General features: G+C 39.1%; 1 protein-coding gene across 1 annotated transcript in view; it reads left to right on the forward strand.

Annotated features, from left to right (window-relative positions):
• The window catches only part of FRRS1 (ferric chelate reductase 1), a 60,449-nt gene extending 48,768 nt beyond the window's left edge, over positions 1-11,681 (forward strand). The window contains exons 11-17 of the mRNA XM_023191315.1: positions 875-990; positions 2,742-2,828; positions 6,481-6,578; positions 6,834-6,892; positions 8,068-8,211; positions 9,769-9,830; positions 9,908-11,681. Of these exons, the coding sequence (XP_023047083.1) occupies positions 875-990; positions 2,742-2,828; positions 6,481-6,578; positions 6,834-6,892; positions 8,068-8,211; positions 9,769-9,830; positions 9,908-10,000 (659 nt within the window). The 3' untranslated portion in view covers positions 10,001-11,681. The remainder of the gene's footprint in view (positions 1-874; positions 991-2,741; positions 2,829-6,480; positions 6,579-6,833; positions 6,893-8,067; positions 8,212-9,768; positions 9,831-9,907) is intronic.
• The last annotated feature ends 3,343 nt before the right edge of the window (positions 11,682-15,024 follow it).

Consider the following 15,024-nt stretch of genomic DNA (forward strand, 5'->3'; position numbering starts at 1 on the left):
GGTCTTGATCTCCTGACCTCATGATCCGCCCGTCTTGGCCTCCCAAAGTGCTGGGATTACAGGCTTGAGCCACCGCGCCCGGCCTCAAGACTTTTAATATACTCTGGTTCTACGGATGAAAGTTGACTTCATTCGAAAACTAGCCTGGCTTATTGTTAAAAAGATGGGATTTGAAAGTATGGGAATAGTGTAGTGTACACTCAACTACTGTAAACTCTTAGTGTTTTGGGGGAAACTTTCCTTATTTGGGATATTCCCTGTATATTTTCCAGAGTTATCCATTGTAGTAACATTTTCCATAAATGCCATCACAGTTAAGCTTGAAAGTAACTTTATTGTTGTTGATTTGCTTCTACTCATGTTGTAGCTCCAGTTTGGTAGTAATTGGAGTCCGAAATAACGTGCCTATTTGTTTTTCACTGCCTTTTGGAGTGAGATGTGAGAAGCTTTTGAAATAACTGCAGGGGCATTTATTAGTATAGTAGTTAAGAGCACAGTTGCTGAAATCAGATAGGGTTTGTATCCCAACTTTGTAACCTTGGAAGAGCTACTTAATTCTCTATGGCTTTGTTTCCCCATCCAGCAAAACTGGACTAATAGTTATAACTACATCATAGGACTGTTGTAAAGATCAACTAAATTAGTATATGTAAAGCATTTAGAATACTTAGCACATAATAGGAGCTATAGAAGTGTTTGCTGTTAAAAGAGTAATGGTAGTAAAACTATGATGTATAGCACCATTTAGGTTGTACTTATGTCAGCTGAATGTATTTTGCTGGCTATTTATGTTTTCTGAGCATTTGGCTTGGTCATTTAAGCAACAGTTTGATTGGTTTGTGATGGTCTACTATTACATTTATCTCACTTGTAGGTGCCTTAATGTTTGTGGCATGGATGACTACTGTTAGCATAGGTGTACTGGTTGCCCGGTTCTTCAAACCAGTTTGGTCAAAAGCTTTCTTCCTTGGTAAAGCAGCTTGGTTTCAGGTAGGTGAGGGAAAAAAGTTCAATGCAATTTTCATAATATTTGAACACTGCAACATGAAAACATATGAAGTATGTGTGTATGTGTATGTGTTCTGTGGTTACAGATGTAGGTCTGGGATTCTTCCTTTTTCCCTTTGGTTTCCTGATCAATTGAGAGTGAACACAAGGTGCTTGATAGAGATAAGAATACAGACAGTTTTAGGAAGAGTCAGGCTGGACTGGAGAATGTGTCAGGGCCATGTGAGTCCCTTTGTAATATAGACTTTGGGACCCAAATGCCCTTTACTTATACCTCTGTTTGTAGAGGGATATGTTGGAAGAGCATTCACCCACTACACTGCACTGAGTAAAGTCAGGCCAAGGAATGCAGAGGAACTGAAGAAAGAAATAGTGGGAGCTTACTGTGTTTCAAAGCAAGGGTCACTCCTCTGGTTGTGGGCCATTGAATGTTAGATTATCTCTAACTCATCACTTGGGATCATCTATCTCCTATATGGGTGGGAAGAGAAACTGAACGTGTTCTTTTTCATGCTCTTCCTTCCCGTGAGATGGGGAGGCGGTCTACTAATAGGAACATAGCAAGAGCCAATGAATATCCTTCAAAACAAAGCAAACCAAACCTTATGTTTCATGGGTTATGGAGTATAGATATTTACATATATAGTGGAAAATCAATGAGTTCATGTTGGGTAAGAATGTACGTGCCTGTAGAAAAAAATACTGCTTGTGGGAACAGTTTTGACTTTGTAAGAGGGTATCCTTGACACTTCATATTCATATAAATTTGTAGATTGTAAGGTTTGCCTTATCTAGCCTCATTTTTCACTATTGCCTGGGAGGGCCAATCTGTTTGATTTGTTCTCGGTACTGCTACATGGCTCACCTTGCTACTTTCTTTCTCTGCCTGTGGTTTGCTGCCAGGTGACTACTTTCTTGCTTGTACTTGAGTGCCTTTGCTCTCATGCTCTCTCTGTCTTATCTGCTCATGTGGATATTCCCAGCTCGAAGATTGTGTATTCTCTTTATCAACTCGAATCCTCCAGTGCCTTTAAATTTATGATGCTGATGATGTGTATATATACACATGTCATAGTTTTATCTCTATCTGTATCTCCATCCATCCATCTTTCCTTCCATCCATCCATCCATCCAGCCATCCGTCTCCATCCATACACACACTCATACACAGGGTGCCTCCTACTTTCCCCAAGATGGTTTTGGTCTGCACCAGTTATCCTGGCATAATCAGTAAACAGTGGCTATTTTCACACTTATTATTCTCCTAATTTGTGTCATGAATTATATAGTTCACATATTTTTCTCTTATTGATGCAGTTATATCTGAAACTCCTCAGGAGACAGTATTTTTTGTTTGTTTGTTTCCTTACTATCTCGTTGCACCTGTTATAGCACTGTGCTCCATGGTGGAGCTTAATAAATATCTTTGGAAGGAAATGAAGGACTTGGCAAGTAAATATGCTCTGTGCGTGAAATATCCATTCCTGCTGCTCTGTGCAGGTGAAGTCTTGGCATACACTTTTGAATGATGAGAATGGCAACTTAGGGTTTTCTTTAAAGTTTAATTGTATACTAATTTTTTTAAACCTGATTACAAACTGTGATTAGATGTCAGTTGAATGCATGCCTTCAGTGAATCTTACCCCATGGTCTTTTCCCCATTTTACCCATTGTAACACCACCTTTCTCTTACATGGATAAGTGTCTTCTCAATTTGTCATTTTACCTTGCAGGTGCATCGGATGCTCATGTTCACCACAACTGCCCTCACCTGCATTGCTTTTGTTATGCCATTTATATACAGGGGAGGCTGGAGTAGGGTGAGTATATCTTAAATAGGATATTTTTATATAAATCCATTTTATGTCAAAACAGATTGCTGTTTTATTCTCAAATGATGGGTAAAAAGATATTTCTTCATCGATCCCTCTTTCTTTCCCTTTTGAATCATTGGATGGTTCTTTCACATGGTTAGAGGTTGGGGTAGGGTGAGGATGTTAGTACAGATTACTTAGTAATGAAATGTATTTGTAGGCTGCATCATGAGTTATATACATGCTATAGCCTTGGTTAATTTTTCTCACTATAGAGGGGTGACAATTCAATGTGTGATGTCTCAGGAACATGAACAATGTGAAGTGGTTTTCTCTAACTAGTACTATGATGACCACTAAGCTAACATAATTTGGATTTCTACTCTGTACCCAGTGGTTCTCAGTGCTTTACATGTGTTATCTAATTTAAATCTCTGGGTGTGGTGGTTCACACCTGTCATCCCAGCACTTTGGGAGCTGAAGGGGGAGGATTGCTGGAGCTCAGGAATTCGAGACTAGCCTAGGCAACATAGTGAGGCCTCATCTCTATATATTTTTATTAAAAAATCTTTTAAATTTCAGATTAGTAGGTATTAATAATAATCCCACATCACAAATGAAGAAACTGATGCTTATTCCCAAATCTTTATCTCCAGTCCAGACTTCTCCCGTGGCTTGAGACTCACACATCTAGCTCACATTTCATGCAGGACCTTGACTTGCATGTCTAAGACATCAGACTTAACACGTCCAAAATGGGACTCCTGATCATCTTTTCTCCCAGGGCTGCTCCACCCACTGCCACCTGCATGGTAGCTGCTGGAATTCCATTGTTAGATCAAAGCCTTGGAATTATCATTAACTGTGCTCTCTTGCACATCCCATGTCAAATCCATTGGGAAGTTCCATTGGCACATGTAAAGTATATCCACAGTCCAACACTTGTCACTGTCATCAGATACTACTGTAGGAGTGTGAGCCTCCATCATCTTTTGCTTGGCCATTGCAGTAGCCACTTAACTGGTCCCTCCACTTCAACCCTTGCCCATGCACAATCTATTTTCTACAAAGAAGACAGTTATTTTTTAAAAAATGTAAACCAGGCTAGGTGTGGTGGCTCACACCTGTAATCCCAGCACTTTGGGAGGCGGAGGCAGGCGGATCTTGAGGTCAGGAGTTCGAGACCAGCCTGATCAACATGGTGAAACCCCGTCTCACTAAAAATACAAAAATTAGCCAGGCCTGGTGGCGCACACCTGTAATCCCAGCTACTCAGAAGGCTGAGGCAGGAGAACCACTTGAACCCGGGAGGCGGAGGTTGCAGTGAGCTGAGATTGCACCACTGCACTCTAGCTTGGGTGACAGAGTGAGACTCCATCTCAAAAAAAAAAAAAAAAAAAAAAAAAAGTAAATCAGACCATGCCATTCTTGTACCCCAAATTGATTTCTCTAATGTCTCTCAATTTTATTCAGAGTAAAAATCAAAGTTCTTCCAGGGACCTTCATGACTGGCTCCCAGTTATTCTCTGAACTGACCTCCTCATCCTCTCCATCTAGTCCATTTCCTTCCATACCGGCCTCCTGGCAAGTATGCAGACATGCCAGGCATGCTCCTGCTTTATAGTCTTTGCCATCATTCTTCTTTCTACCTGGCACATGCTTCCATTACTCCCTCACCTTCCTCAAGTCTTTGCTCGAATTGAAGCCTCTCAGAGAGCCCTGCCCTGCTCTAATTTTTCCCATAGCACTCTTTATGTTATGCCATTTCATATAATTTACTTACTTGTCATATTTTTTCTTGATCTCCCTTCCAACACTACTATGTTAGCTCTATCAGAGCTGGGATATCCACTGGTGTGTTCAGAACAGATTTAAGTATGTAGTAGGTACTCAGTAAACATTTAGTGAATGAATGAAAAAGTCTTATTGAGAATAAGTGATATATGTTGAGTTCAGAGCCTGTGCTTTCATTACGCTTTTCCAGTTTTATAGCCAATGAGAATTTGATATCAAAATTTCATATTTCAGAGCTTGGGCTGGTGCCACAGGGATAAGATTGACGAATTCTGGGTCGCAGATATTACTAGGAAATCTCCCTCCTGCTTTTTGTAGTTTGTGTGTCAAACTGCTCCTGCTCCTGTAGTTTGTGTGTCAGTCAACCTATGTTTTTAAGGAAGTTATGAAGATTTTGTGATACGAGTTGAGACATGAGAACTTTATTTTAATTCAGACATTTGGGACAAGGTTAACACTTATTTTGTAACTGTCTAGTTTAAAGCCTTTGCAATTTATGAATACGATAGAACAAAGGTTAAGAGCACCATTCTAAAGCTGGATTTCTTGGATTCAAATCCTGCCACTATGACTTATTACCTGGCGGGTGCACCTTGGGCAAGTTATTTAACTATGACCCTCAGTTTACTCATCTGTAAAATGGGGATGGTATAGTATCTATCTTATAGGCTTCTGTGAGGATTGGGGATAAAATAACTGAAAGTACTTAGGATAATTCCTAGCACATTCTAAACACATGCAAGAATCTTGTTACTGCTGCTGTTTTATTTTTTATTAGAGACCCTTTGTATCTCTAAAGTCATGGTTATAATTTTACCCATGCATCACTGAGTCCACGGTTTGAGAATGTTTTCATATTGTTCTTTTGTTAGCCTTTAGTTCCTATTTACAAGGACTTCCTATCATGGCTTAGAAACCACTATGTCCCCGTTTCTAGGTCACCGATACAAGTCTGTGCTACCAAGCATGGGCATCACTGACAACAGACCGTAGTATCCCTCCATCCAAATGTGTCACAGGTTAGAGCATCTTCTTAGCCCTTAAGTGTTTGAATGAAAAATCATTGCACAAAGTAGTTGAATCCAACTATCTGCTCTTCTGAGCAGGCACGTGACATCACTAAAGGAGGAATGCAGCAGAAACTATTGTGATAGTCTGTCAGTACTTTTTCTTGGGTTAGATCTTCATTCTGGACAGAGGTGATAAGCTTTTAATACAGTGGCTATATAGGTTATTCACTGAATCAACACACATTTATTGAGTGACTAAGACTCTGTTAAGCTCCAGGGTTACAGGGAGTCATATAGAACCCACGGTTCAGGGAAACATAGAGGGCTAAACCAATTATTACCATACGCTGGGGTGATTGCGCTTGACATGGGGACACTAACTAGTCCCAGCTGGGCTGCAGATGGCTGTTCTGATGTTGGTGGCCATCTATTAGGTTGGTGCAAAAGTAATTGTGGATTAAAATACTTGAAAAAAACGGCAACTACTTTTGTACCAACCTACAGCATCCTGATGGGGAGAGGTAGCATTCTCTACGTGGATTCCACCACAACCATTTACATACTGTGACCATGGACATAGTTCTTGATATCTCTGAGCCTCAGTTTCCCCATTTGTAAAACTGGGATATTGACAACCAGTTGTCAAACATTGTAGTGAGAATTAGTGTGTGTAAAGTATGTTCCTGGTACAATGTGTATACTCAGTGAATGTTGCCTGTTATTATTATCATCATTATTGAATGTTTAAAGCCATGGAAAAATACTAAGAATGCATCTGTGTGTATTATTTTTAACTTGAGGATTTAAATTGATGAGAGAGATTGAGGCCATTGAAATGATGTAACTTTGTTTAGCATGCAGGTTACCACCCATACCTCGGCTGTATAGTGATGACTTTGGCAGTTCTTCAGCCTCTTCTGGCAGTCTTCAGGCCAGCTTTACATGACCCAAGGTACTTAGAGCCTTTCTATATACATGCTCTCTTAATGTAGATATCATTAGTTTGCAAACTAATCTCTTTTCAAATGGAAAAATTTTGCATTTTATAAAAATCAGTGATAAATTATAGTTACTTTGAAATACTTTAAAATGCATTTCAGATATCTAATTCCCAGACAATAAGGGAAATTACATGCTTTTTATTCTATTGGGAATTAATTATAGTTCCATTGCTTTTAAGAACACTGACTGGTTCTTATTTTGGTAGAAGGCAAATGTTTAACTGGACTCATTGGAGTATGGGAACAGCTGCTAGAATAATAGCAGGTAAGAGATTGTGATGCCACTTATTCATATATAATTGCTAGCTGTTTATATTACAAGTTGTAATTTGGCTTAAATGATTTTTAGATGCCTTAGTAATTGGAGTAATTGGTTGTTGAGGAGAAATCAGCCTTAAACGTTGAAATCCAGAAAGTAATTTCTAGAGGTAATGATTTAAGTCATTATTTCAGTTTTAAGCTTAAGGTCTTTAAAATAACTTTAAAACTCTCATTTTAAGACTTATTTTAGCATTTGCCTTTGCCAGCAGAATAAGCTATGCTGATGGCCAAACATTTGAGTAGCTCAAATTGAGGGTCATTTGTGAATTGGGTTGAGGTGGGTTGCTGGGTTCAAGCTTTCCATCTCCAGGTCCTTTCCACGGGGCTTGTATCTTGCAGGGTAGGGTGGTTTTCAAAAGTCAGGAATAATTATGCAGTATATTTTGATACCTTGTATAATAAACACCTAAGTAGGTACCTTCTACCCTAACACTGCTATAGTCTATGGGATTCTTTGTCGGAGGGGGAGTCCAATCAGCCATGGTTTCTATACTTTTCTCCTTTCATTCACTGCAGACTTAAAACAATCTGGAAAATGTGGGTGCATCTCTTTTAACAATTGGTCGATTATGCAGCCATAAAAAAGAATGAAATCATGTCTTTTGTAGCAACATGGATGCTGCTGAAAGTGATTATCCTACATGAATAAATGCAGAAACAGAAAATCACATACCACATTTTCTCACTTATAAATGGCCTCACACTTGCAGGCCATTGTGAGCTAAACAATGAGTACACACGGACATAAAGATAGAAACAATAGACTCTGGGAACTCCAAAAGAGGAGAGGGAGGAATGGGGGAAAGAGTTGAAACACGATGCTTTGGGTACTATGTTCACCACTTGGGTGATGGGTTCACTAGAAGGCCAAACTCCAGCGTTATTATGCAATATGCCCTAAACTGCCCCCCACAACTGGTAATTCGTAATCAATTGCCCATCTTGCCCTATCTAGCCTTATAATTTTAAAAGCCTAAATTAACTATTTGGTCTTGAATATTAATCTTTTTTTTATCTCAAACTCTTTTAGTATGTTTTACTTGACAATACACATACACAAACACACAATTGTCTCTCTTGGTGGGACATTTGAATATAACTTTTTTCTTTTATATGTAGTGGCAGCGATGTTCCTGGGAATGGATTTACCAGGACTAAATCTTCCCGATTCACAGAAAACCTATGCAATGATTGGATTTGTAGCCTGGCATGTAGGGACTGAGATTGTTCTGGAGGTACATGCTTATCGGCTCTCTCGCAAAGGTAATCTGCTAAAAAAAGCCACGTTATGTAAAATCACTTTTATATAAACCATTGGAAAAGAATGAGTTTCCTGATAGTAATGGCTAACTATTACATTGGTAGCTCACTAAAAATTTGTGATCACTCAGCCAGTGGTAGAAATTGTGGAGATTTTCTGCCTTTGTTTTTTTACAATTGTTGCTATTAGAAGTTGTGAATAAGATATAAAGGAAAGGTTTTTAGGTTTTAGGGAGGGGGGTCTTCCTTGTAAGTACTTTCACTTTGCTGGTCTGACCTAGAGCCGGTATGGACTGCAAACTCTGAATGCCTAGAGCTGAGGGAACCCTGAGATGGAGGAAGAAGAGACTCAAAGTCAACACTGGATAGAGCGGCAGACAACTTTGACCTATTTGACAAACTTACTGGGTGCTATCATTTAGGTTGCCATGTGCATAATTATATAGCTAGGAGCAAGCCAGCTAGATAGGAAGGACTGATTTTGCTTTTGCTCTTTAGTGACAAGGTCTGTTTTGGTGCCAGGCAGGGTCAGGGTACCTATAGTCACCATTAGGAATGGAGAAATTAGTAGGGAATGGGTGTCATTTTAAACTACCCTGGATTCTAGACTAAATGTCCTTTGTGTCCTGCCTGGTTTTCATCCTTTTCATCCACCAAAATAAGTGAAGGTAGCCTTCTAAAAACAAAAATTATTTGTTGTCTGGTATATATGTTGTAAACTTGGGAGAGCCTGGGGTGGCTTTAGGAGTGGAGTAGTACATATCAGTCCTGCTACTTTTGATCCTTGATAGGCTTATATATGTGGGGCTTTTGATGACCACTGAATTATGGCTTACTGTTTTTGTTTGTTTGTTTTGAGACAGAGTCTCACTCTGTCACTCAGGCTGGAGTGCAGTGATGTGATCATAGCTCACTGCAGCCTTGAACTCCAGAGCTTAAGCCATCTGCCTGTTTCAGACTCCCATCTAGCTGGGATCACAGGGATGTGCCATCATGCCCGGCTAACTTCTTACATTTTTTTTAGAGACGGGGTCTCACTTTGTTGCCCAGGCTGATCTCAAACTCCTGGGCTCAAGTGATCTACCTGCCTCCTTCTTCCAAAGCATTGGGATTGCAGGTGTGAGCCACCATGCCTGGCCAATGGCTTACTGTTTAAAATACATATATACTTAAAACTTGGATAGTTATCATATGTTAATTAGTTTGATTTAGCTATTTTATAATGTATACATATATCAAAACATCATGTCATACACCATGAATATATACATTATTTTGTCAATCAAAAATAAAGAAAACCAAAGAGCTTAGATCATTATGACTTTTAGGTGGTGTTTATTGACTAGAAGGCGTATTTTAAGTTACTTAACAATACTCTTGCCAGATTGTCCACATTTGTGAGAGGCTTAATTGTTGAGGAAGTTTGCAATAATTAGTAGCTTGGAATGGGAGAATTTCTATCCTGGAAATTGGGGTGAACAGTACAAATCAGGTTTTTTAAAAAATTTAATTTACCTGCATAACGCTGCCCTTATAAACTTATGTTATTATTCTTGACAGTTGAAATATTGGACGATGACAGAATTCAGATCCTTCAGTCATTTACTGCAGCGGAAACAGAGGTAAGTCCTTTTCTTGTTCATTGACACAAACCTTAACAGTAATACTTTTTTTTTTCATATCTCAATTTTTCTTTCAGGGTCATGCTTTTAAAAAGGCAGTGTTGGCAATTTATGTCTGTGGAAATGTTACTTTTCTCATCGTATTTTTATCTGCAATCAGCCATCTATGAGCAAGCAAAGACCTTGGCTTTTGCAGGCCAAGTGATAATTATCATCAAACCAAAGAAAGCTGAAGCCTGTCCTGACTGCCTGGAGCATATTTGTGAATTCTCACTTGGAAGACTGAGGTCATGTCTGTAGAGGAATTCTGAAGTCCAGCCTTTAGAGACCAGCATTCAAGAGGGTCATATAGACTACAAATTAATGTCATGCCCTATATGTAATTCTGGGTCTTAAAGGAAAGATTGTACTTCAGGAGAAGTAACTCTCAAATATTTCTTGCCAAGATTTAAAGAATGTTGGTATTTAAGGAAATAAATAGTGATTTGGAAAAACAACAGATGTCACTAGGATAAAAAAGAGATATATTACGGTAAATATATTTTGAACTACAAAGGTGCTGTGGTACTTTAAAGAAAAACTATTTTTACTAGTTTATCTGAATTGTCTGTGGACTTTATTTAGAAACTGTTTTTCAGTTTAGTTTTTTGGACATATCCTTTGCTCAGTGTATTTCCTTACTTCTCTAGTAAAGGTGGAAATAAGGCAGATGCCATTGTAGGTTTTACCAGCATTTAAATATATTATGAATTTCTTAGCAATGAAATGCAAGTATGCATCTTTTACTTAAAGGCCCTATTTGTGTATTCACCTACAGAGATGAAATAGCATTTTATGTGTTAATTGTTTTGGCTATAGAATTTAAGTCCTTGTAGCATTTGGGGATTATAGACTTGGATTTCAAAATGGATAAAACTCACCCTTGTGAACATATCTAATAGATATTCTGTTTACTTGTAGAAATAATATGTGTCTCTGTTTTGTTAGACATTTTTGATGCTCTACTGAATCAGAATAGGTCAGTGTTATCTTATTTCAAGAATTCATCTGTTTTATGGCTACATCTCATATGTGCTATGAGGACTTCTAGCCAGTGGGTGGCGCTATAATACCGAAGTACTGTACTGCTTTGTCCGTGTTTCCTTGTGCTGATTCCTTTTCAGTATTTAGGTAACACTATGGGATGGCATTTCCCTTAAATTTCACCAACTCTTCTTAGTCTTTATTTTAAAAATGTCTACTTTTTTTTGGGTGGTTGGGGTAATGGGTTAAAACGTTAAATTAGTAACCACTGTTTATTTTCCAGTTTGTTTGTTTTCTGTGATTATTTATAACAATTGTTTGATACTTTTTTTATAGTCCCCTGACCCTGTAATGAATGAATGCAGCTATCTTAGGCAAAACAAATAAATGAACTGGGCATTTTTAAAATAAAAAATTTAGGAAGTCATATTTTATTTCTTTAGGTATTCTGATTATGTTATAGTTACTGCTTGGTCCAAGAACCTAATTTCTATATGGTGTGAAGAATAGCCTCAGCTGTGTAGTGTACATCTTTATTATTTTTCAAACATTTTTCATTATTTTTTTTATATCTTTATTTTTTGAATTTACTTAACCAACTTTCTACTAATAGCCTACATCTTTTACTGGGTAAAATAATGTGGAAGTTTAGTTTTTGTTTCTTTTATAGGTGTTTATCATAAGTGGCTCAGGGCTTAGATGTGAACTTTCTGTGTTCATGTCCTATATGTGCTATGCTACTTATAATCTAAGTTTTCCTTTTGAATGTCTTTATTAAAAAAATTCATATAGCAAATTAAATGTGTACTAAAGTTATTTTCCTCCAGTTTTCTATACTAACGAGCTTAAATGTTAATAAATTTCTCTTAAGTTATATTCTACATCTGACAAAGAAAAATTTTTTTTTTTTTTTTGAGACAAAGTCTCACTCTGTTGCTCAGGCTGGAGTGCAGTGGTACAATCTTGGCTCACTGCAGCCTCTGCCTCCCAGGTTCAAGCGAGTCTTGTCTCAGTCTCCTGAGTAGCTGGGACTACAGGTGTGTGCCACCATGCCCAGCTAATTTTTATATTCTTAGTAGAGACGGGGGTTTCACATGTTGGCCAGGCTGGTCCCAAACTCCTGGTCTAAAGTGATCCACCTGCCTCAGCCTCCCAAAGTGCTGGGATTATAGGCACGAGCCACTGTGCCCAGCTGAAAATTCTTTTAAGGGAAAGATGAGCCTTGATGTATTTGGTCTTCAAATATGTGAGCTTGCTATATTTCCAGTGTTGAGGCTAAGATATTTTAACTTTTTTTCAGTGCTTTGTACTTTGGCACTATTTTGGTCTTTGTCAACTTACATACAGAGTTGCCCAAAGAAGCCTTTGCCATTTAATCTTTGAGACAGGGTCTTACTCTGTTGTCCAGGCTGGAGTGCAGTGGTGTGATCTTGGCCCACTGCAGCCTTGGGCTTTAGTGATCCTCCCACTACCTCCGGAGTAGCTGGCACCACAGGCACCAACTCCGTGCACCACCACAGCCAGCTAATTCAATTTTTATTTTATTTTTTTTGGAGAAGGGATCTCCCTTTGTTGCCCAGGCTGATCTCGAACTCCTGGGCTCAAGCAATCCTCCTGCCTCAGACTCCCAAAGTGTTGGGATTATAGACATGAGCCATTGCACCTGGCCCAAAATATACCAAATCTTTTGATTAGAACCAAATTATGATTCTTCTGCTTATGGGTGGTTGGTATCCACAAATTGCAAATGCCTAGTCTTCACTGCTCTCAGTTTTTCTTTTTTGTTTCTGTAATAAACACTCTGGGCAGTTTTTCAAAAATTATTTCTTTTGATAGGAATTATTGTTAAATTAAATGCTTTTATATCTTTAGCAATGTTGCCAAAACCAATGAGCAAAATCACGTTTTCTTCTAAAAGAAGTGATACAATATAAAATATATGTATGTTTTTCAGAAAGAAATGAAAGAAATTCTAGAAAATTATGGTTGAGCTGGCATTAATAGCTGAGGCAATAAAAAAATTCTCTAGTCTGCAGAAATCAATCTTAAGGGCATAGGTAATCTATAGGATGGGTTATCAAATAAATGAATCAAATTCACAGTAGCACTTTATTTTTGTCAAGGATTTTGTCTCTAATGTGTGTTAAACAATGCCTCATCCCTTCCACATCCTGCCCCAGTCCAGGCTGCAGTGGGAAAAGACAGATGCAGCAGATGCCAACTAGGAAGCTCTCAGGGCACATGTAGTGTTTGGCTGAAATTCTATTTATCTGTATACTCTCATGAGGTAGGAAAAAAAGAACAAAGGTCCTGGTTTAAGATAATCCATTATAGGTTGGAATGAAAAGAAAGATTCTTCTAAGCCCTTTTAAAATCAGATTAGGCTACTCGCAGTTCCTATCCACATCCTGCTTCTTTCTTACTTGTGCAGCCTCTACCAAGTTCATCTCTGCACCCAGGTCATCATCGATGGTCACCAGCCTGGAATGCCATTTCTGTTCCTTGTGCAACCCCCTACCAAGCTCATCTCTGCACCCAGGTCACAGAGGGTTGCCAGCCTGGAATGCCCTTCTCAGTGAAATGAGAAATGTTCCCTTGTCCCTCTTGCAGGATGTGGAATGGGGACGTGGCTCGCTTCTTCAGTGCCCCGCTGCTCAAATCTAGGGGAGCATACAGATGGGCAGGCTGTGGGACTCCCACCCCACAGCAAGGTCTAGGGGTGAATGTTTGCAGCTGAAGCCCCAGTGGGCATGTGTTACCGTGTGCTCTTTTAGTGTAACTGTCCACAGGCAGCTTGTGTTAGTTCAATTAGACCCCTGCCTTATTGCAAGGACAGAGGGCTTTCCGTATCCCTGGGTTCTTGCCTTGGTGTACCAGAAGAATTCGGATCACACCTGGGCTTGGAGAATGAGTGCAAGGTTTTACTGAGTAGAAGTAGCTCTCAGCAGATGGGTGAGCCAGAAGGGAGATGATTTTCCCCTGGAGTTGGGCCGCTAGACTGCCTGGGCTCTCCTCTGATTGCCCTGGCCTAACTCCGCCAACTGTGCCTCCTTCCGCCAGTCGTGGCCTGTCAGCATGCCAGCATCTGTCATGTGTTGTTCCACATCCTCTCGCTGTCCAGCTGCTTGTGTCTTCTTCTGCTGATGTGTTCCCTCTCCACGTCCAGCTGCTTGTGTGTCTGCCTGCTAGAATCTTGGGGCTTTTTATAGGCACAACATGGGGGCATGGTGAGCCAGAGTGGTCTTGGGAAATGCAACATTTGGGCGTTGAAGGCGGGGTGCCTGAACTCACCTAGGCCCCCAGCCGCCGCCACGCCACGCCCCCGATCGCCTGTATTGGAAGTCATATCATACTCTTCCCCCTAAATATTAATTACAGTATCCCAGGAGTGTGTCTACTCCCAGCGATATTGCGTGTCACATCCTCCACTCTCGCTTGGAAATTTGAAGCAATATCACTGGGTGCGTGTACACCTTTTGTGATATTTAAAGTAATATCATCCTCTCCCTGGTGGATATCAGGAACAAGTCTATTAATTATTAATGTTAATAAATATAATAAATATTAATACTAATAATCGATATTAATGATCACAATAAACTTCGTAAAAATTGGTAGTGGTTTAAAATGTTAACGATTTGGAATGGTAATCAATATTAATATCACCATTAATAATCAAATAATGATATCCACAATTAATGTTACTTAAATCAATACAAAGTGATGCTGGTAAGAAAATAATGATTAGGGCCGGGAGCGGTGGCTCAAGCCTGTAATCCCAGCACTTTGGGAGGCCGAGACCGGCGGATCACGAGGTCAGGAGATCGAGACCATCCTGGCTAACACGGTGAAACCCCGTCTCTACTAAAAAAAAAAAAAAAAAGAAAAAGAAAAAATAATGATTAGTATTAGGGACTAATAATATTGTTAAACATTAATATTAATAATTAATATGAAGCATGCATAATCAGGTACTTAAAATAATTCTCCAAAATTAACAACGGTATCCTATTATTAGTACCATTGATAATTATTAAAATCGATCATTGGATCATTGATGTGTAATAACCATATTATTACTCCTATTACCACAGGCAGTGTACACCTACCTGTGATGTTCCTCATATCCTGGGACGGAGAGCTTGAATTTAGTTTTAATATCGCAGTAGGT

This window comes from Piliocolobus tephrosceles, chromosome 1 (assembly GCF_002776525.5).
Source record: "Piliocolobus tephrosceles isolate RC106 chromosome 1, ASM277652v3, whole genome shotgun sequence".
NCBI classification, from domain to species: Eukaryota; Metazoa; Chordata; class Mammalia; order Primates; family Cercopithecidae; genus Piliocolobus; species Piliocolobus tephrosceles.